General features: G+C 34.7%; 2 protein-coding genes and 2 non-coding genes across 4 annotated transcripts; 1 reads left to right on the top strand and 3 right to left on the bottom strand.

Moving 5' to 3' along the window:
- Positions 1–663: 663 nt before the first annotated feature.
- Positions 664–736, bottom strand: TRNAR-UCU. The gene has a single exon. It is a non-coding gene; the product is annotated as a tRNA-Arg (tRNA).
- Positions 737–803: 67 nt separating this feature from the next.
- On the bottom strand, positions 804–876 carry TRNAR-UCU. The gene has a single exon. It is a non-coding gene; the product is annotated as a tRNA-Arg (tRNA).
- A 2,970-nt stretch (positions 877–3,846) lies between these two features.
- On the top strand, positions 3,847–9,539 carry LOC116020015 (zeaxanthin epoxidase, chloroplastic). The gene is made up of 16 exons (XM_031260449.1): positions 3,847–4,554; positions 5,716–5,878; positions 6,114–6,188; positions 6,414–6,514; positions 6,608–6,723; positions 6,867–7,078; positions 7,236–7,327; positions 7,561–7,675; positions 7,765–7,868; positions 8,006–8,051; positions 8,193–8,257; positions 8,344–8,430; positions 8,772–8,826; positions 8,928–9,016; positions 9,096–9,183; positions 9,277–9,539. The coding sequence occupies exons 1-16, from the start codon at positions 4,034–4,036 to the stop codon at positions 9,352–9,354; spliced, it is 2,007 nt and encodes a 668-aa protein (XP_031116309.1). The 5' UTR covers positions 3,847–4,033; the 3' UTR covers positions 9,355–9,539.
- Positions 9,540–18,668: 9,129 nt separating this feature from the next.
- On the bottom strand, positions 18,669–20,418 carry LOC116019147. The gene has a single exon (XM_031259269.1). The coding sequence runs from the start codon at positions 20,189–20,191 to the stop codon at positions 18,986–18,988; it is 1,206 nt and encodes a 401-aa protein (XP_031115129.1). The 5' UTR covers positions 20,192–20,418; the 3' UTR covers positions 18,669–18,985.
- Positions 20,419–23,206: the final 2,788 nt, after the last annotated feature.

The following is a 23,206-nucleotide window of genomic DNA, read 5'->3' as shown; positions in this document are numbered from 1 at the left end:
CTCATTTATATTGGAGTTGCGAACCATTATTGTACCCCCATAGTCATGTCACTCCTTTTTCTTTTCTTTTTTTTTTCCTTCTTCTTCTTGGGCTTAATAAATCTGGACTCTGCTAGTCTACTCCACTCTCTCTAGAGCTGTCAATATGCGTCAACCTAATCCATACAGATTGACCAGTCTCGAATTTGTTCATAAATGAGCTGGGTTGGCCTTTTATTTTTTTTGTTTTTTTTTTTTTTTTTACACAAGTAAAGAAATTTTCAATTCAATTCGTGGTTGGACGGGCTAACAGGTTAAATTGAAAAAAAAATAATTGCTTTCCGTTACAAATGTATCATATATATATGTACTCAATCGAATCATCATATTAAGCTCAAAACATGAATCTCATAACTAAATATTATGAGTTGGTTGAGTCCATTCCACATATCCTTTATTGACTTCTAAAATGAACATAATTAGTCCTTAATTTTAATAGTTTAGGCAAAATCTCAATCTGGCCCACGGCATAATTTGTCGTCTTGCTTGCTTGATGTAGGCCTGGGCTTCGGCTAGGACATTGTTGGGCTGGCCTGGTCCAAATTTTAGAGCTGTTATTTTCAAGAGGGACAAAGGCCCACACGCAAACAAATTGTGAGGTTGCTTCGGTCTTGGCAAAAGAATCACGCCCAGTGGGACTCGAACCCACAATCGCTTGATTAGAAGTCAAGCGCCTTATCCATTAGGCCATGGGCGCTAATGAATTGTGTTTGCAAAACTCAATATGATAATACAATTTACTTATGTGGCAGCAAAAAATAAAACACGCCCAGTGGGACTCGAACCCACAATCGCTTGATTAGAAGTCAAACGCCTTATCCATTAGGCCATGGGCGCTGGATGCTTTTGTTGGCAAACAAAAAATATTTATCATATAATACTGTATTAGGTTTGAGAAATTACAAATAAATGATTAATTTAATATTTATGTTATAAATTTTGTAAATAAAAAAAATATTATAAGCCATCTCTAATTTTTTTCCTAATTAAATATATTTCATGTGATGGAAGAATGTTGTATGAGCCTAGAGTTAATAAATTTACAAGTTAATTAGGTACATGGATAATCAAAATACATAGGCAATATTTTTGGTACCTAAATAGTAAGAGGATAAAGTTAATGATGCGAATTAGACTACAAAGTAGAGTTAATGGGACCGAGGAGTAAATTATGGAGGGATGAGGTTCTAAGTGGCAGAAGACAAAAAGTTACAAGAGTAAGAGTGGAGATTAAAGTGATAAAGTATAAAGAGACTGAGTGAAAAAATATAAGGGACAAAGTGCAGCAAGATATAAAGTATAGGGTACCAAAGTAAAAAGGTGTGAAAAGTGACTGGACTAGCGTAAGACACGTTTAGCAAACACAAATTGACAAAAGTATGCAAACTTTGGGGAAAGCGAGGAGATGGGGGATTGTTTTGCCCCCCGCATAGCTAACTAAGAGATCGACAAGTAGTTGTCGATCGTGATTTGGGGCGAGAGGCCTAGGGTGCCCCTAGTCCAATCGACTAGTCAGTAGCCAAGCTTGGTGAAACATAGTTGACGTTGACCGATCACAATTCGCGAGAAAGATGGAGAGGGGACCTTTGGCAATTGATGGGTTTTGTTTTGTAACGTGGCATGCAATTAGTGACTTAACGGGATACTCTAGTGATTAACAACTAACAAGGACACGTGTGTGGTTGGAACCCGGTAAGCATCATGGTCCATTAATTAGCGAGCCTTGACTTGCTGCCTCACAATTTCACAAACAATATAAAATATAATGGGTGGTCTTGTTAATGACTCATCACCTTTACTTGTAATAGTCATACACGATTAATCTTTTCCATCTAACTTTTCCCTTGGTTATAGAAAGGTATAAGGCATTCAACTAGTTGGCGTTAACATTTCGATCATTGAACATGTTTGTAGTCAATTGTTCTTGTCTAGTTTGCTTGTAGTTCAAATGCAATATTTAAATGGTTTGCGCCTTGCAAATATAATACCATCCTTTTTGTCAAAATTTCTCAACATTTCAAATTTATGGTTAATCAAATCCATCAAAACCGTCACCATGCATTAAAAAAAAAAAGAAACCAAAATCTACAAAAGCAAAAAATTACATTATTGTTGTGGGCAAGAAATTACATTATTGATGCTGCGTGTCTACTTAAGGTCCACAGGGTAATTTAGGAGAATCCAAGATATTTCCACCACCTTAATTTGCTTATTTGCCACTAATTTGGGTTGCTACTATTCTTTTTCTCCACCAATAAAAAAGACCATATTTTCTCTTAACAGATTTTAGGCAGCACTAATCTGAATAAGAAATGGAAGACAATGATGTGCGTGCTCAGTTTCACTGGGAATGTCTCAGTTACACAAAAATACAAAAATATGAAAAAGAGAATTTTTCTAAGTAATATTGTTGAATGGTTTAATATTACTGGCTGAATTTGTGCCATGTCATGCTGCCTGATAATTGAGTGGAAACAATAAATTTGATCCCCAAATTTTGAAGCCACAGCACACTGTCCATTTGACATAAGATGTTCGCTAGGTAAGAGATTTTTGTAATGCTTTTCAGAGGAATATAGATAGATATAGTGCGAACGGGTTAAGATGGTTAATACAAATAAGAGATTTATTTATATTTTGCACACTTTCAAATAATAACAAAATATATATATATATATATATATATATATATATATATATTGAAAAATAATAAAATATTTTTTTAATTTACGAAAAAAATTGATTTTTCGTTTCTATTATCTAAATTTGCGCTCCAAACAAGTCTTTACGTGATAGAAACCGCAAACCCGCACTATAATTATATATGGATTATTTAAGTTTTAATGCGGTTTACCACTTACTAGTGATAGATAGCAATTGCACTAATGCATTGCACTATGAATATTTTATCTTATTCGTTTGGCAAATGGCAACCCCTGAATGAACCCCCAGCTCCACCAAGTTTTATAAATAACAAAAATACCCAATCAAAGCAATATACCGGCCATTATTGAGAAATTAGAGTCACAGCCCAACATATGTTACATTGGATAAATAATTATGCTGATTTTCTGCATTAAAAAGACTTATGTCAGTTATGTGACCACTCGTCAGTTGTGTCACATGTCAAACTATTAAGACGTAGTCATATATTATTCCTCATAATCTATTATTTAAAAATTAACCGACTTATCTGTGTATATTTTTTCTTTTTTTGAGTACTACAATCTAACTGACACTTTCCGTTTGGAATGGTAACAATGATGTCATCAGACTACAAGGTACTTTATTGTGTAAATTGAATTTTGATTTCTAATAATATTTAGTTGTGGCATATATATATATATATATATATATATATATATATATATATATACACACCTAGTTTAATCCGTTTTACCTTCACTACTGTCTCTTTCCTTCATGTGCTCTTTCTCTTTTCTTATTATGGCCTTTACTGTTTCCTTTTCCATTTTAAATTATTTTTTTTTCTAGAGCCATTTTAAATTATTGATTTTTGTATATTACAAAACAAATAATGCATTATCATATGCCACCAACAACGACCACAAGTAAACTCCATGAATCAACAAATATCATTCACTGTTTTCAAAAAAAAAAAATATATCATTCAGAATTTTTTTTTCCTTTTTTCTTTTTTGATATTTGTGAGCTGAGTTAAACCAGGGGATCAACATGCGCTTGCCACCTGGCCATGGAATCTCCACCATTGGCGCAGCATCCACCACCGATGCCCGATGGATTGCTTCACCCACATTCTCTCTCATAACTCTGCCCCACTTCCCTTCCTTTCCCAGTTTCTTCCCTCATTACAACATTACATTAATAAACCCAAATTCAAGACACAGTACTAGGATTTCCAAATTCAAATTCCTAGTCACCTGTCTCTGATTGGATTCTTGAATTTATAGTGACTCTCAGAGCATTTATACACGGGAAAGATCCAAACTTTGGGTTTCTTTCTCCAGGGAAAATGGGTTCATCTGTGTTGTACACTTCAATTCATACCTCAAGTGTACTGTTTTCAAGAACCCAGTTTCCATTTTTGGTGCACAGAGAATTTGCAGCAGAGTTTTGTCCTTCTTTGCACGGTGGGTGCTGTTTAAGAACCCAAGAAAATGGGCATGCAAAGAGGGTGGCAAAAGTGAAGGCTACACTGGCTGCTGAGACTGCAAAGGTGGCTACTTGTGGTGTGGGTGATGGGGATTCTAAAGCATCAAAGAGGAAGCTGAAGATATTGGTGGCTGGCGGTGGGATTGGAGGTCTGGTTTTTGCGTTGGCGGCGAAGAAGAAGGGGTTTGAGGTGGTGGTTTTTGAGAAGGATTTGAGTGCAATCAGAGGGGAGGGTCAGTACAGAGGTCCAATTCAGATACAGAGCAATGCTTTGGCTGCTTTGGAGGCCATTGATATGGATGTTGCTGAGGAGGTTATGAGTGCTGGCTGCATCACTGGTGACAGAATTAATGGTTTGGTTGATGGGGTTTCTGGGAATTGGTGAGCTTCTTTACTTCATTTCTCTCATATTTCTAATTTCAGTTTGTCCATCAATTTCATGGAGGATCAAGTAAACATGGCAACCTCAGCTAAATTGGTTAGTTTGTCGAGATAGTCACAAGGTTATAAGTTTGACTCCCAACAGAATAGGGGCCTATTGATCCCTTCTTGGTTTGAGCCCGTCAGTTATAAGTTTGACTCCCAGGCCCGTCAGTTATAAGTTTGACTCCCAACAGAATAGGGGCCTGTTGACCCTTCTTGGTTTGAGCCGTCAGTCCCTCAGTAATGAGCAACCTAGACTAGTATGCCTCCTTAGTCCTTTGCCTGGATTTATCTGGTGCACACCTTGGGTAGTGGCTGTAGGTTTTCCTCGTAATTGAAAAAAAAAAAGAGTAAACATGGTGGATATGGCTTTACCAGGATGAGTTATGGATTTTGAATTTTTCATTATGGTTTAGTGGATTCACTGCTTGGCTGTAAATCTTTTTAATCTTCAAGTTCCAAACTGTGGAAGCAAAATCAAAACTTTTTTAAAATCTTAGGAGTTAGGGGTGCTGCTGCCTCTATTGGAAGTTTCTGCTTTAACCATCTAGGGGAATTAGCCATTGAACTTAGCAAATAAAGAAGAAAGTTTAAGTCATAAGTAATTCCTCTCTAGGCAGAACCAATGCCTAGGAAACTCATGTCTTCCATTAAATTAATTGAAGACTTGCTGGGAAAAGAATATGAGTCTATGATTCCAATTAAGACTTTGGTATGCATCTTGTTAGGTTATAAGACGGTTGTCGTTTGATTGCCGTATAATGATATGGTATGTCTAAGAGAATATCGTTGATTGGGAACTATTTCCATATATCTATTGAGGTGGGAAACAAAAGCATCGGCACAAGGTTGGGAAAGAATTTATTTTAGCAGTAAATTTTACACTTGTGTCTAGGAACACATGTTTATCGGCAATGCAATATTAATTATTTGATTGTCAATTGCATGAATGTTTCAATGGTTAGGAAGCTTTCATGGAATTTTGATTAGAAAGCTAAAGGGGTAGACTATGTTAACAGCTTAAGCTTTATCAGCTTAATTACTACCTCTAGGGCTTTGTTAGTGGAACGAGATTTTCTATGTTTTCTGCAACATAAAATGATAATAGTTGTTTATCAGGTATTGCAAGTTTGATACATTCACTCCTGCAGCACAACGGGGACTTCCAGTAACAAGAGTTATTAGCCGCATGACTTTGCAACAGATCCTTGCCTGTGCCGTTGGGGAGGATATTATCATGAATGAAAGTAATGTGGTCGACTTCAAGGATGAAGGAAATAAGGTATCATGGGATTTGAACTTTAAACCTTTGCTTCCGGTTCTTCCTCTTAATTACTTGCCCACAAAAGGCGAAATCCCTCTCCATGAGGCCCCCACACCCCGGCCCGTCGGGATTTAAATTTTTATTCAAATTACTAGTAGGAATCCACAGTGATATGAATTTTTGTTATGTTCAGTTTTGGAGTTTAATTTAATTTGTTGCCATTCTTCTGCAATTCACTGCTCTATGAATTTAGGTTACCGTTATTCTTGAGAATGGGCAGAAACACGAAGGTGATCTTCTAGTTGGTGCTGACGGAATACGGTCCAAGGTACTGTTTACAATAGTCTCCTCTTTCCTTGCTCCTCTTTACTCCATTCCCTTTCTTGGTAGAGAACATATTTGGAAAATTTTGCGTTTATTTTTATTGGGAAGAAAGATATGCTGCTCTTAAAACACCGGGTCTGATCCCATGTGGAAGTGGGAAAACTGCAAGTTTAACTATGAAATTCTTACACTGAATTTCACAATGAATTCTTGATTATCATGCAAACAGGTGAGAACTAATTTATTCGGGCCAAAGGATGCCACATACTCGGGCTATACTTGTTACACGGGAATTGCAGATTTTGTTCCTGCTGATATTGAGACTGTGGGGTAAATTATCCTTACTTTAACATTCTCGTCTGCATTTCTTTTTGTTAGTTGTATAGTATTTTCAATGCCGATGCTTTGTTTTGTTTTCTCAAGGTACCGAGTATTTCTTGGCCACAAACAATATTTTGTTTCTTCGGATGTGGGTGGAGGAAAAATGCAGTGGTATGCTTTTTACAATGAACCGGCTGGTGGTGAAGATGCACCAAACGGTAATCTCCAAAGATTTTTTTTTTCAGCTAGAATGGTTCAAGTTATACGGGAACTTATTAAGTTCAAGCGTTTCCTTGCAATATGCTTTTTGTTTATCGCTTCATAGGGGACAGTGACATATTCAATGATTTTGATACTCCAGGTAAAAAAGAGAGATTGCTAAAAATATTCGAAGGTTGGTGTGACAATGTCATAGATTTATTGCTTGCTACGGATGAAGATGCAATTCTTCGGCGTGACATTTATGATAGAACACCATCCTTGACTTGGGGCAAGGGCCGTGTTACCTTACTCGGGGACTCAATCCATGCTATGCAGCCAAATTTGGGTCAAGGGGGATGCATGGCCATAGAGGTATAACTTTATTTTATATTACTCTCCTTTCTCTCTTCGGGAGTTTGATAAAGTCAATCGGGGAATACGGCTTTCTCGGTATTGTGCACACAAGTATTCCTATGCAAGAGAAATATGAAAACCATCTAGTTTTGAACTTTACTCGGTATAATTGCAGGATGGGTATCAACTTGCTCTTGAGCTTGACAAAGCTTGGAGGCAAAGTGTCGAGTCGGGAACCCCTATAGACATCGCATCTTCATTGAAAAGGTAAATCAGATTTCCTAAGTTTGTTGACTGAAAAGCTTAAAAGCTTCACAGCTCTGAAATGTATAATTGTATATGGGAAAAAGAAGGAAAAAACAGAAACAATAGAACCGATGACTCAATTGTTCAACAAATGATAGCGATTTGTGAAAAGAGAGTGGCTTAACTGTTTTCTAGTTTACATCAATGGGTCGCTGACAATATATTATTTCCCACTTTCTTTGTCTTTTCCTCAGTTATGAGAAAGAGAGAAGACTGAGAGTTGGAATCATCCATGGGCTGGCCCGAATGGCTGCATTGATGGCAGCAACTTATAAGGCATATTTAGGTGTAGGACTTGGTCCATTATCGGTATGAAATTATGCACCTTTCTTCTTCCTTTCTATTCTTATACATTTTGAATTGGGAGTTTTCATTGTGAACTATTGTTTGTCTTGCAGTTCTTAACCAAATTTAGGATACCACATCCCGGAAGAGTTGGTGGGAGATTTTTTATAGACCTCGCGATGCCTTTAATGCTTAGTTGGGTCCTAGGAGGCAATGGGTAGGATTTATCACCCCTTTCTGAGCATTGATTTTCCCATACGGGGTTAATTTCCTTCCCGTTAAATATTATACAGTTGCTATACTTACACTTCTCGTAGCGAAAAAAAAAATTATTTATTTTTTAATCGTTTGCAGAGAAAAACTTGAAGGCAGGCCGAAGCAGTGCAGACTGTCTGATAAGGTAAGTTGATTAGCAAGCTAAAATACTCGTCATGTGTTCAAAGGCATGGATTATAGATTCTATTTCTATTCAATAAGGTTATGACTGTATTTTCACAACTCGAGAGTCGAGACTAATGCTATGGATTTTGAATTAATGAAGGCTAATGATCAGCTGCGGAAATGGTTTGACGATGATGATGCATTGGAGCGTGCCATGAATGGAGAGTGAGTAAAACAAGTACTCCGTATAAAACACTGTTATTCTCGATATATCTATTGCTTTGTGGAGTCGTATAACCCGTGTTTTTTAGATGGTTGTTATCTCCACTCAAGAATGCAAGTACCGCCTCAGAACCCATTTTCTTACGCAGAGATGAAAAAACGCCCTGCATAGTTGGGTACGGCTTGATCCTTTTCTTAAACTCAAATCTTACTCTCGTAATTGGTTACATTGCCATTTATATCCTGGACCAGGGTCCACGATCCAATATACATAATTTGACTTCATAAAGTACATAATTCATGATCATATAGTGCACAAAATTATATAGCTGAGGACACATAAATACTTAACATAATACACAAAATTCATGTTCATTATATCGTGTTTATGTGTATGCGTATGTGTATTATGAACACGAATTCTGTACCTTATGAAGTCAAATTCTGTGTGCACGATTTAACAATTGGCATTGCCTCCACAAGGCCAGGCCAGTGATTTCTTTCTCGTTTTGTTTAGCTCTGTGCCACATCCAAACTTCCCGGGAACATCACTAGTCGTGGCTTCAACCGAGGTAAGACCTTAGGCTATTGAGACTTCAGACATTAGTTGCTTTGCATAAGAATGTCTCGTTGAAGACACAGTTACATGATTCTGTTTTCTCGTTGCTTTTAGGTCTCCGAACTGCATGCTCGAATAAGCTATAAGGATGGGGCTTTCTTCGTGACTGATTTGCGTAGTAAACATGGCACTTGGATCACCGAGTAAGTTGCCACGAACTCTCTGATCTCCTTGTTCTCTCTGTTGCTACAACAGACCTAGTAACAATTGTTCATTCTGCAGCAACGAGGGCAGGCGCTATCGGTTGTCTCCAAACTTTCCAACTCGTTTTCATCCATCAGACATCGTCGAATTTGGGTCTGATCGTAAGGTGAGATTGTAGTTATATTATATCCTGCAAGTAATTTCATATGATCTGCAGCTTGAATATTTCCATTTGGGAAATCCAATTTGCATTTTGCAGGCGGCCTTTCGCGTGAAGGTGATGAGATTTCCGCCATTTTCCGGCGAGGAAGAGATGAAAGTTTTGCAGGCAGCGTAGGCATTCTCAAGAAAACCGATTTGGTCTATATATAAAGAAACACTCGGAAATTGTACAGGATTTATCCATGGCAGCTGAGCCGAGTAAAGCTAAGCTGCTGCATTTTGTACCATGTACAGATTTACTGTAATTCAGAACAAGAAATCACTAGAAATGCGAAAGATATAGACAACAGATTCCCTATATTCCGTTGTTAGGAATAAATGTTACTATTACGCTAAAAGTTATAGCTCGAACACATAACCTAAAAGCTATAGCTCGAACACGTAACCTGGTTCACTATTTGTTCATTACGTCAAAAGTTAGCTCATAGCAAAAGTAACTTTATTTTTTTATATATCGTCATCACATTTTCAAAAGGTAAAGTGTTAGATTTAGCTCTTTATCGATTTTTGCTCAATAATTTTTTAGTCATTAAGTTTAACACTGTGTCTTTTAAAAATGTGGTGATTATTATAAAGAAATAAAATTACACCTTTATTATGAGTTACATAATATAACTTTTGACGTTGTATTAATGTTCGATCCTAATATCCTGTTGAGCATTTATCAGTATAAATATTATAAAGAAGCCATTTTTACTAGTTGAAGTCTTTTATTGAAAATTCATGATAAAAATGTTGGCGGACTAGCTTGATTAGATTAATCAATTATTAAAAATTCATGATAAAAATGTTAGGCAGGCTAACTTGATTAGATTAATCAATTATCATGCTCCAACTAAACGTTCAAATTTTATGAAATCTGAAAGTTTATTGTGAGATCTTCACCGATCAAAATTGATAAGATTATTGTGAAATCTTGATCGATCAGAGTTGATTAAGACTCTTGATACACAAAGTATACAGCTAAGAGGTGGATACATGAACTAACAGGATGATTTACGGAGTACAATTTATCTCTTCCAAATATTTTTAGACAAGATTTTGAGAGTTTAGAATTAGTTTGACATCTATACTATATATAAAAATAATATCCTCCTCCCAATTTTTCCCGCCCAAACTTAGTGGCATTTTAGTAAAATTATTTATTTTATTCATTTATTAATTTATTAATTAATTGTCCATATATATTAATTAATTGACAAATAATAATAATAATAATAATAATAATAATAATATCAAAGAGATACCTTTTGAAGAATTATAACGTTTTTGGTATTAATTGAAAAATTAAAAGTTTTTACCTTTCTTGTGATCTCTTACCATTTTATAATTTCAATATTAGGCCATTTTGATCTCATCCATTGTGTATAAATACAACCATACACAATCCATCAACTTCTCAACCGTACCCCAACTAATCTTAATGTTGTGGAACTCTCTCATTCTTCAAGTCTGCCAAGTACCGCCAATTGCCCCACACCACATCCGCCACCTCTGCCGTGATACCCATTTTCTTCTTATCTTTTTTCTTTTTTTTTTTTGGTATTGACGCCCAAGTTTTTTTTTTCGATCTCAACAAGGACGGGTCGATTTGGTTGCCTTGAAGATTAGCCTCTTGCGCAATAACCAAATTGGAAAAAGCCAATTTTCTGGTTAGCATCATATTATTCTATTATATTGCCCTTCTTGGTTTCAATCATTACCAGTTTTTTTAAATAAATAAATACTTGATTTCATTTTGTTATGAATGGAAGACCAATCATGTAGGCAAAGAGATATGCTGACCATGTATGAGATTAAAAGGCTTAGTCTCTTTTTTATGGTACTTCCATATACTATTTACCATCTAAATTATATATTTCTAAAATGTGTATTGATGATTACTAGCTTGGTGTTAACTCTTTGCTGCTTGAACATATTGTGAGCCAAAGAAGTGGATGAGGAGCAAATGGCTTGCAACGATTCAAAATTTGGTTGTTGTTACAATTATGTAGTGGTAAAATTACATATTTTTCTATTTCTAAAAGTTATTTTTTGCGGAGAAGTTTCTGTGTATTTTCTTTTTTGTAATTTGGTTTGGTTGTTGTTATAACTATGTTGTAATGAAATTACTTTCTATTCCTATATATCTCTTAGTTATGTTCCTTTTGAAATATTTTATCATACTCTGCATATTATTATGATTTTGTGATAGGACAACACTGGTAATCCTCTTGGTATAATCAGAGATGAAGAAGTGGATCTATTGCCTAAATAATAATATAATTTTTATGCATTGATATAATCCTACTATGTTAAGATAATAATAGTAATAATAATAATAATAATAATAATAATAATAATCTATAATAATAATAATAATAATACTCTATAATAATAATAACATAAAATTCTTAATATAATTTCAATTAAAATAAGAAACAGTTGCCATTGGGATGCTTTGAATGCTTTGTTGAAGAAGGAATCCATCATTCACATCTTGACTCTCTATCTAAGGCGCCAACCCACACCAAAATCATATTTGATAAATTGGTTAATATATACAGTAATTTGTCTAATTATTGAATTAATTACCCTATATAAAAATAGACTATTAAAAGGTGTGAAATGGAGTAATAATATAAACTTTTAAAATAGGTTAATCAATTGATAAAATGGCATATAATATTGTGTATACTAATCTGTATTCTGTAGTAAGGAATAGCCTATTAAAAGGTAATAAATTATGGTAAAATGGTGATAAAATGACTTAATTATTAATATATGTATAGTAATTTATCTAACTATTTACTTAATTACCCTATATAAAAAAAAATAGACTATTAAAATGTGTGAGTGAAAATAATAATAATATAAACTTTAAAAACAGGCTAATTAATGGAGAAAACAATGTGTATACTAATTTGTAGTACTTAATTACCTTATATAAAAATAGCATATTAAAAGGTAATAAATTATGTTAATAAAAGGTCAGAAAATGACATAATTAGTAATATATGCATAGTANAATTAGTAATATATGCATAGTAATATGTCTAATTATTGACTTAATTACCCTATATAAAAATATGGTTACCCTAATTTGTCTAATTATATATATATATATATATATATATATATATATATATATAAAGAATACAAATCCAAAGGTAGGTAGGTTGCTATAAAATTTGATTAAAAATAGATTTTTATCTAATTATTGACTTAATTACCCTAATTTGTCTAATTATTGTCTAATTACCAAAATCATATTTGATAAAAAATAGATATCAAAATCATACAAAATTTAAATGCTAATTTTTTAATTTCTAAATGTAATTATTTTAATTATAAATCTATCAATATAAATTATAATTTACCAAAATTATACTATAGAATTTGCCTATACATATTATGGAGTAATAAATATTATATGTGTATATATACAATGTAATAAATAGTAATTATGGGTAATTAGTTATTAGTAATTATGGTAATTCCTTATTAATAATTATGGTAATTATTTTGATAGTATATTTGTATTTTATAGATTAATACATATACGTGCATTAATGTAATAGTGTTATACCACTGAAAAATGTTTATGGTAATTAATTATTATGGTAGTAATCCCCTCACCAACTTTAGATGTCATTGATCAAATTAATTAGTACACGTGTGACATAAACACTGCAGAAGGTCGAACATATTTAATATATAATAATAATAATAATTTTTGTATGTACGAATTGATATTCCTATTAGCGAAAAGTAATTAATTTAGTTTAATTGACTAATAATAATTGCCTAATAATTATTATGGTAATTAAGCTAAATATTGGTCGTTGAATTTATTTTTATACTCCGTAATAATTAAAGTTAAATTATTTCTCATTTTTTCATATTTATTTTTGTAATAATATAATTACTTAAGTTATATTAAATATAGATCTTTTTAAGATAACTGTAAACAAACAAGTCATATATTATTCAATTAATTAAGTGATACTTTTGCACTAATCTTATAATCAAATAAATGTACATATTCAATATTATATTTTTAAAAAAAATAATTTTATCTTTAATTTTATTATCTAAATAAATAATACAAAAATTTATCCGTGAATCAAATATGCTCTGATTCAAGCAAAGAAAACATCAGAAAACATAACCAATCCAACTAATTTCATCAATTGCACTATATAATATTCGATGTTATAATTTATATAATTGTATATCGATCCAAATATTCTTAAAATATTCGAAAATACTAGTAAATAATAATAATAATAAAATCCAATCTGTGAAATTTAGTCCAAGTGAAACTGGATCTGAAAATCAAGTTTGATGTCAGAACCAAATTCGTTCTAAGTGCGAGAAGATGTGAAGTTGAATGGTGTTTGAGAATTGAGTGGACGTGGTGGAGTGATGTGAGGGAACGGCACGTGCGAGAGGCGTAACAGGTGGGGGAAGAGGAAGATGGTGGCGGACGGTGGGCAAATGTTAATGGCGGTGGAGACACGTGATGGGATGCTCCAACGTTGAGACTTCAGTAGTGGAGGAGTGTTGAGAGTGACGGTTGGAGTGTTTAATAATGTCGAATAGCTAAGAGTAGGGGTGACCACATTTCGTGTTGGACCGACCTCTCTTATCTCAGAATCTAGCTTAGATCGTCTATGATGGATTCACGGTTCCATCTAGGGGTCTAATTCAGAATTCGAGTTGGGTATGTCGGTTTCAGTTTTAATTTGCTTTGATTTAAGTTTGGGATTTTAGGTGCATTTGGAAACTAGAAAAATAACTTTTAAATTTTTTTTTTGAAAATGAGTTACTTTTCAGTAAATATTACATTTTATAAAACTGTATTGATGTGTTTGGTTAATTTTTTTAAAAATGAGGAGAAAAGAAAATAGTCAATTACCTTAAATTTTATCCAGTCAACTCTGAGGACAAAATCGGCGATCGATGACGGCCAAATCGTCGTCGATCGCCTTCTACCAGAGATGCAACGCGACCGGTTAGTCACCTTCTCCGACGAAAGGCGACCAATTGTTCGCCTTCTCCGATGGAAGGTGACCAATCGGTTGCCGAGGAGATAGGTCCGGGAAGATGGATGAGGAAGAATGTCTGGAAGACGATGAAAATAGGTCTGGAAAATGACTTCCCCTCAAAAAAGGAGAAGTTGTTTTCCAGAAAAACAAGGTGATTTTCTCCTTTGATCATAATTAATTTTTCATGACTTTTATCTTTCAAGCCTTGCCCAGCACTGAAAATTTGAAAAAAATGATTTTTGAAAATGATTTTTCAAATTTCCAAACACACCATTAATGTATTTGAACTTGAAACGATGAGAACAAAATAATAATTTTGAGAATGATATTATTATTGATTAATTCATGATGATAGCAAACACATGATAAAGAGAGACATTTATAAGGATACAACAAGTCATAGTTAGGATATGAATGATAAATGGTAATATTTTAACTTGAGTTGATTATTGTCGACACTCTCTTGGTATCCGTCTCCTCTCCTGTGTGATTTGTAATCACAAATTCAATATCTTCACTATTGGATCACCATAGTGAGATTATTTCTCTTGTATGAATTGTGATTATTATGCAATAGTGGCTAGTGAGATTAATTCAATGTAGACATTTGGGTTGGGTATTAGAATGTTAATTTTGGTATTTGAGGTTGAGTTTGAACTCAACTTGATAATAATTAAATTGAATTTAAATATTCATCCAATCGAGTCCAATTAACTTACGTCACTTAGAATCGATTTAAAGAAATTCTAACATTTATTTATTTATTTATTTTGAAGGTTCTAACATTTATTTCTAGCAAACTCCAAATCAAAATTCGATAGCGAGCTTTATTTAAAACAATTAATTGAACTAAGGTCTTTGAAACCTAAAATTACAATTAAACATAAAATAATTTAGAAATTTAGACATTTTGTAAGTAAATTATTAATGTAATTATAAAGAGAAAAAATTTATATTTGTAAAGGGCCATTCCCGATCTATAAATTACACGTATTTTAAGTAAAAGTCAAATTCTAATGAAATTAAAGAAAAAGTTTAATAATAAGCAATTCCTGTCTTTGTTTATCATCTCGATTTCCGCTTTTCCAAACTGTCGGAATTGAAATAAATTATGGTTTTCATTGTTTAATTATTGCTTTGAACCGATTCCCTTTTTAGAACAAATAAAGAAGAGTTATTTCCTTGTCAACAGCTTTTTTATTTTCTTCTGCAGAGTGGATTAGAATGTGGAAAGCAATTCAAAAGTTTATAATTGATGAGAAGTTAAATTTTAAAAAATAAATAAATACTTAAAAGAAGCACGCAATTCATCATGGACTACATACCCTTTGGTAAACTATAATGAAAGTTGAAAGAATACTAAAGCTGGCATTAAAATCCCTTGTTATATAAAATAAGGTAAATTACCAGTCCAAAAGTGTGGTTGAGTGTAAAGCATATTTTCATTTTTAAAGGTTATGAATTTAATTTTTATCAACACTCTATCAGTCAGGTAATACATGCTGATGGTTTAAAATTTGGATGAAATAGTATCTAGGGAAAACTAAAATATGTATAAATTTGATAGTTAAAAGCATTGTTAGACAAAAATAGGAATTGTTTGGTCAATATGTCAAAATCACTATAAGTGAGAGATTATTTTAATAATTTATCTTATAAAATATTTTGAGCAATCATCCCACTAATAAACTAGTGATAGTCATATTCATGGTACAATTTTTCAAGTTCACATGCACTAACCTTAGTACAAAATCGTAGAGTATTAGCTTCAATTCTCTTTTTCTTATTGAGTGATAAGAAAATTCATAATCATTACTGTGAGTGTGCAATTAGTAAACTACATTCTTATGTAATATGAAACTATTTGTAAGATTCATTTCTTATTAAAAGAAGATATAAAATTGATCTAATAGTGGTAGAGAAACGGTGAAATTTTTAAAATTATAGGGTTTTTTCTTTAGAAATGCCATAACATTAAATAAAAAATAAAAAAAATAAAAAACAAACAACAAACGCAATTATTGCATACCAAACAAGACCTATATGTTAGGAAGAGAGAATAGCCGAAGAAAATGATGGGAAAAGAGAATGCCTGGTTCCCTAGGCTTTACAATAATCCTTGCCGCCAAAAGCAAAAAAAAGGGGCAAAGCAAAATCTTAATTATATATGATTAAGTGTTGAATAACCCCGCGTTAACTAAACAGTAAACAGTTAATCAGGTCATAAAAGTGGGCAAAAATCAGAAAAGTAATCGTACTAAACAGTAAACATGATTAATGTTGCACTTGGATGCTCCAGAACAGGGCCTACGTGTCGTACCATGTCGCAAATTGTCCGTTCCTCGAAAGGTGATGGTGGAAGACACACTGGATAGACCGTTATGTTTGACAACCAATTCTTATATTTTGGACCATGCTTCATCATGTATATGATAAACTCAGTCCAGATTGTATATTGATAGTGTAAAAATTTGTGTATCTATTTTATTGTACAATTTGAATGTAGTAGCTCGGGTAATTAAGATCGAGAGTTGGAGGTTTCCGAGTGTGTAGGTGTTCTAGAGAGAGAAATGAAAAAAATGTCTCCTCTACCAGCATTTAGTGAGGTATTTATAGGAGATTGAAGGAGACACATGTCGAAAAGCCGACATGTACGACACATGTCATTCATGCACTCGGCGGTCTTGGAAGCAAAGGAGAAGCGTTCATGTGTAGAGAAATATCTGATTGGCCAATGGCTATCGGACTCGGTTCAAACATTATTGTTGATGTTCATCTTTAAGGGCTTCTCACATGGGCACGGAGCCCAGCCGAGCATTCGGGTCAGGACCAAGAATATAAGCTCATTAAGCTAATAAGAGGCCTAATCTTCATGTCGGGTCGGTTGAATACTCTTGTCAGGTCGAATTAGGTCGGGAAGAGATCCTCACTATGCATGTGGTCGGATTTGATCAGGTGCTTAGTATAGGAAGGTCGGTAGCCCAATTAGATATCTTCCCTATCATATATATACAGTTAATAATATATAATGTACATTCAATTTATTCATAAATACATTATCTATTAATTAAATGTACATAACATATTAATTATAGCAGTATACAGTATACTACATAATTTGAGTATTGTTTTGGATAGGGATATACATAATATAAGGTACATCGAGTCTTTAGTATAATGCATTTGACTAACGGTTTGGAAATGAACAACGATTTAGGAAACAGACAGGACAATTTTTAAAGTTGGTTGTAGTAATTAAATCTCGTAACAACCGGGGCGTAATACCGGTGATATATATGCCACTTTATTGCTTTTTAATTAATATTTATGGAAAGTTGACCAAATCGTGAAGTCTCCATTACTAAGCACCGTTGTACCGCACCGCCATCGCCGATCGCTATCCCCCGGGAAGTTGAGAACAAGAAGAAAATGGAATGTGTATTCAATAATGGAAGAGAATATGCATATGCAAATACAAGGACAAGGTTGGATACAATCAAGTGTAAAACGAACAGCGTACATGAAAGTAGAGGAAGGTTCTGAGGTTTCCGTATGAAATGCACAAAATAAAGTCGAAAATCGAAGTAACATCTCGTTTTTGTGTCTGTCAAAAGTTGAACGTAGTAGGGAGTGTTTGGGTGTCAGGTTGCATATCTTTCTATCTATACCCTATCTTATCCCCCACCTCGTCTTTATACCCATTCCAAATTCCAACGATTGACAATACATTATTTATACACCATCCCCCTATCATCTCTCCCTTTCTCATTTGTCTCTTCTCCAAACACGCCCTTCTCAAAAGAATGGAAAATTTTTCCCTTTCTGTCTTTCAAGTTTCAATCCTCAATCCCCCGCCTCCCGGAATGCCGAGGATATAACGCCGTCAACGTCTGATTATTTGCATTTTAGTCCCCCAACTCCATACTAATTTCAAAAGTGGTCCGCTGTTCCCCTTTAATTACACTCTCAGCACCGCTCACTTATGTATGAAGCAATTACGGTGTCCCCACTCCCACCACCCTCACCGCATGCTATTTCCCAATCCATAACCGAAACCTAATTGATCATTCCATATGGAGTTTTTTCGTGTTCGGTTCAAAAAAATAATATTTGGCAACTTATTAATTATTTTAACTGTTTTCAAAAAAATTAATTGTTTTAACTTGTTAAACATTAAAATTTAAAAGTTGCAAGTATATTTTAAATAATTTTTAAGAAAATTATTTTTGCATGTAATTAGCCATTAATTAATTTAATGAACATCTTTTTACAATTAACTAATCTTACAAATTGCCCGCATAAGCAGCTCAACTGGTCACAAAAATGAAATTTATCTGAAGAAAAAGCAATGCTATTAACTAATCAAATTCACTACCAGCTATTATCAAACACCCCTAAAAATCTACAAGATTAGCTGTAATTTATAAAACAGATAACTTTTAGGAGTACAGATTTCTTTGTTCTTCATACAGTATATATACTACTAATACTAATTGAGTAATTGGTGTCATTTTCACAGTACATAAACTCTTTTTTTTTCTACCATTCTATCTTTTCCTTTTTCTTTTTTGATCTAAAATCTAGTTTTACCCAAAAGGATGAAAGGCAAACCGGATGTTTCGAGAATCTGCTTAAAAGAACCAGCAAGCAAGGAAAGAATCTCGATGTTTGCCGGTAGCCGGTTAAAATGCGCGTTGTATGGGAAACGTAAGGTTATTATGAGGATGATGACCGGGAAACCGACTCAGCCAGTTTTCCGATTCTCTCGACCAACTCCGGCGTCAAATTTTTGGCCGGCTTTCTCTCTTTCTCTGCCCGGAAATCGAATCCTAATGCGTACGAAACATCTTCGGAGCTCCACCCGGCTTTCCGGAGCGAATCCGAGAACCGATCCGCTTTGACGAGGAGTGCATCGCGAACCGCTTGATTGTCCAGCAGGATCATCTCGCCGTCGAAGAATCCGGAAGCGGACACGTGTAGGATCTCGGAAACGTCGGACTCGCCCCACCCGCCTTTCCGCAGGGCCGACCCGATTCTGTGTATGTACTCTTCCACCCACTTGGGCGTCTCGGACCTCGGCATTTCGAAGTAGCGTTCCGGGGAAGACGAAGACGACGACCAGGAATTGGAGCTCCGTCTCCGCTTATCCACGACGGCATCGCTCCAGAACTCCACCCACCGCGGCGTCCGCCCGCCGGCGAGAGCGTCGAGGCTCCTCCTGGAGAAATTGGACGACGAGGCGGCGGATTTCTCGCTGATCGAGCGTTGCTTGGAGAGGATCTTAGGATCGGAAGCACGGAACAGGGAGGATTCGCGATCGAAGAAGTCGGATAGATCGAAACCGCAGCAGAAGAGCAAATTCTCGTCGACGTAGAAAATAGGGTTCCCGGCTAAGCAAGGATTACAAGGAATGTAGCAATGGTTAAAAATTGGAATCAGAAGCGGCGCTCTCTTCAGCGCATTTCTCGCGATCTTCAACGCCTTTTCCGGCTCGGACGGGCGCGGGCCCCATGACTTAGACCAGAGAGCATTCCTGGCAATATGGAACGAGATAGCGGCGATAGGAAGATCAATGGAACCTCGTAGCTGGAGTCGGGACGGGCCGGCGGATCTCCAGTCCGGAAATCCCGGCCCGAGCGGCAAACCGGCGGAGAGTATAGCTTTAAGGTCCGGCGGAAAGGAGAAGCCAAACTCAGCTTCCGCCCGAGCAAATTCAGTTTCCGACAACCCAACCTCCACTCGTACGCCGGAATTCTTAAGATGCGCGACGACTTTATCGGCGAGTGAGGTGAAAGAGAGGAGACTATTACGGGGCGGAACAGGGGTAGAAGGGGAATTAGCCGCAGCCCTGGCGGAGAGGCGGCGGAGGCCGGCTATGTGAGCCGGATTAAGACCGGCCATTCTCCGGTCAACGTCGACCATTGTAGCAGAGGGAAGCAGAAACTGAAGTGCAGTGTTGTTTGATACAAAGTTACAAACTACAAAGAAAGAGAGATTGAAAGCAAAAGGTCTCTGAAGAAAACCGTGAAAGAAAGAAAGAGAGCGATATGTGAAAAGGCGGAAAAGGATAGAAATGACTTTGGTACGCAAACAATGCCACCCTATTTATTTGTATTTTATAGAAAGTGTTTTTTATTTTTGGTAGTGTGGGGACCATTACCAGATTTCCACATTTTTTCTATTATTTTAATACTACATTATTTATACTCCTAACAATTTACAAATAATACTATTTTAAATTCATATCTTTTTGATATCACTCTCATACCAAATTAAAGCATGGCTTAATCTCAACTAAAAGTTTAAACTGATAGTTGAACTGCACATTTATGTTTATATATTATATGCTCAACCTAGATAAGTCCCAGAGTTTTATTAACTAGCCCATTTATGCTTGTGTAATTATTGTCATAAAGTGTCATAACTATATATGATAAATTAACACGCAAACTAATTGATAAACCACTACTACTTGCTACCAATCAAAAGCACCATGTAAATAATTTGCAAGATGTTATTATGAAAAACTATCTCGCATTCTGTTCAGTAGTACTGTTTATATTATTGCATTTTTTGACATAATTATTTGTCCTTCCTATTATAAATCTAAACTTTAAATGAAATGATTAGTCTTTCCTACTGGATCGACAGTTGGCAGATACAATGCTGTGTACGTGGATAACTACTTGCGGTTACACCTTACGTCTAAAATGCCTTTTCACGAAAAAAAATAAAAAACAGTAAAAAAATTCACATGAAAATTAGGTGACCGATCATCCGATCTGCTGGCCGGCACGGGTTCATCATGATCGCCGTCGCGATCTCCGCCGCCGATACACGGCAGCTTGCTGACAATCTCTGCAAAAATTATGTTCAAAATCTTACCGTTAATTGAGATTATAATAAGACGGAGAATTAGCGACAAAATTGGTCGCAATTTATAGCCGTTATTGTGTCAGTTTATGCAGTATGACACATATTTTGGGCGGAGATCTGTACTACTACTGCGGTATATAAAAGTTGGGTTTGATTAATTGACTTATAGCCCACCTCACCACGTGCTTGTGACCTTAAAATTTGTTCCCCAAAAAAAAACTATAGAATTATACTGCCATTCTGCCATGCCATGGCCCATATTTAATTTTTGCTTATAATCTTACTTATATGATTAGATATTTCAAACATTTTGAAAGTTTCCATGGGGGCAGTTCAAAATTTCAAACTAGAGATAAAATATAATTATTATACTTGTAAGTCACGAGTTTGATTTCGGTTAACTTCCTCTTCATTGAAATCTTGTATAAATATTAAGGGTTTTGATGCATGTTAAAATTTGATCAAGTATGATCTAATGATCTGAAATTGTGTTCAATTATATATTGTAATGAGTATAATTCATTGACGGATGCAATCATGTCTCTTTAACATATAACCTAGCTAGAACTAGGAAGAGAGGCTAGGGTGCATGGAATTGCAATGGGATTACAATCAATCAAGAGTTAAAAGGTGGAATCTGCACAAACTACTCTGTTGGTATTTTGATCAACAAGATTCATATTGCATTGTAAACTCTGATACAAAAATTCTGTACCTTCAGTTAACACATTCTATACATACAATTAACAATTTTTGTACATGTAAACAAATAACTTGATAATTGTAGACACATAATATGATAGCTACATGTACATAAAATGTCAACTGCAAGTACATAATGTGTCAACTATAAATACAGAATATGATGATTATTTTTGGACCAGGATCTACAATGCAGGTAGACCCTGGTCCATTATATAATTTGCCTATTTTGGTAGTAGATTAAAACTAAGAGTTACAAGTAGGGACAGAGTTGATGTAAAAAGACGAATGGCTACACATACTAAGTCGCACCATGGTGCTTTCAAAAACAAAAAAAAGTCACACCATGGCCTACGAAAGTCCAAGATATGTCTCTAAGCTGTTAATAAGATCTGCAAATGTGGGGGACAATCCATTCCCTCTACGTACAAATATCAATTAAATGCAAGTGGATGAAACCAAACCAACTTTCAATGACATGGAGAAATATTAGTGGGGATGCAAATAATTAGGATTGCAACAAAGTACGCTCTATTAATTTGAATCATATTATTACAGTGAACTTTTGAGCACCATATCTAAGTACAAACATAGGTATAACTAATTGTATTAGATATTGTCGGCACAGCTGATAAACTAGTTGGTATTGTACTAACTGCACTTAATACGGGTTATATTTTGTACTATCAGCACCGCTACTAACCGTTGGCATCATGATTCATGATAGTATTCAATACAATTAAGAGATCAGACAACTCTCAGACCAAGTTGACTATATATACAATTTGTTTGGTAACTACAATATTTCAAATTTAACTCTCCCAAAAACTGTCTTTTGACCTTCATTCTTAATTTGAATACGTCAACTTAAGCTGGTTTACCTCCATATGATTCTTTATATGTTAGTATCATAAGGTGAGTTTTAATCAGAATGCATATTTGAAGAGTCCCTACCTACACTTTTTATTAGATGCAACATGATAGGTCAATAGCAGTGCACACCCACTTTAAAATTTTCCTTATATTATACTCCGTATATTAGTTTTTCAAACATGCAAAAAATGGTCTCCTAGACGTTAATTTCCGTAGTGAACACATCACATCAAACTTCCTAATTAATCCCATGATTAGTCAACTCATCACTTAATTAAACCTCTCTTCTACACAAACTCCTGTTTCCCTCCCACCAATTAAGACAGTGATTGTTCCCACCATTAGCTGCTTTCAGTTCCTAATAATCCACATTAAATATAACTAATTAATTATCAATTTCTCACATGTTTGGTCGGTAAACTCTTAATTACACTCGATCATCCAATTTATGTCCTACTGGCTTCCGCCCCATCACTTTCCCAAGAT

The sequence above is a fragment of the Ipomoea triloba genome, chromosome 5 (genome assembly GCF_003576645.1).
Source record: "Ipomoea triloba cultivar NCNSP0323 chromosome 5, ASM357664v1".
NCBI lineage: Eukaryota > Viridiplantae > Streptophyta > Magnoliopsida > Solanales > Convolvulaceae > Ipomoea > Ipomoea triloba.
The sequence above is the reverse complement of the archived record's forward strand: the minus strand, read 5'-3'. Positions and strand labels throughout refer to the sequence as shown.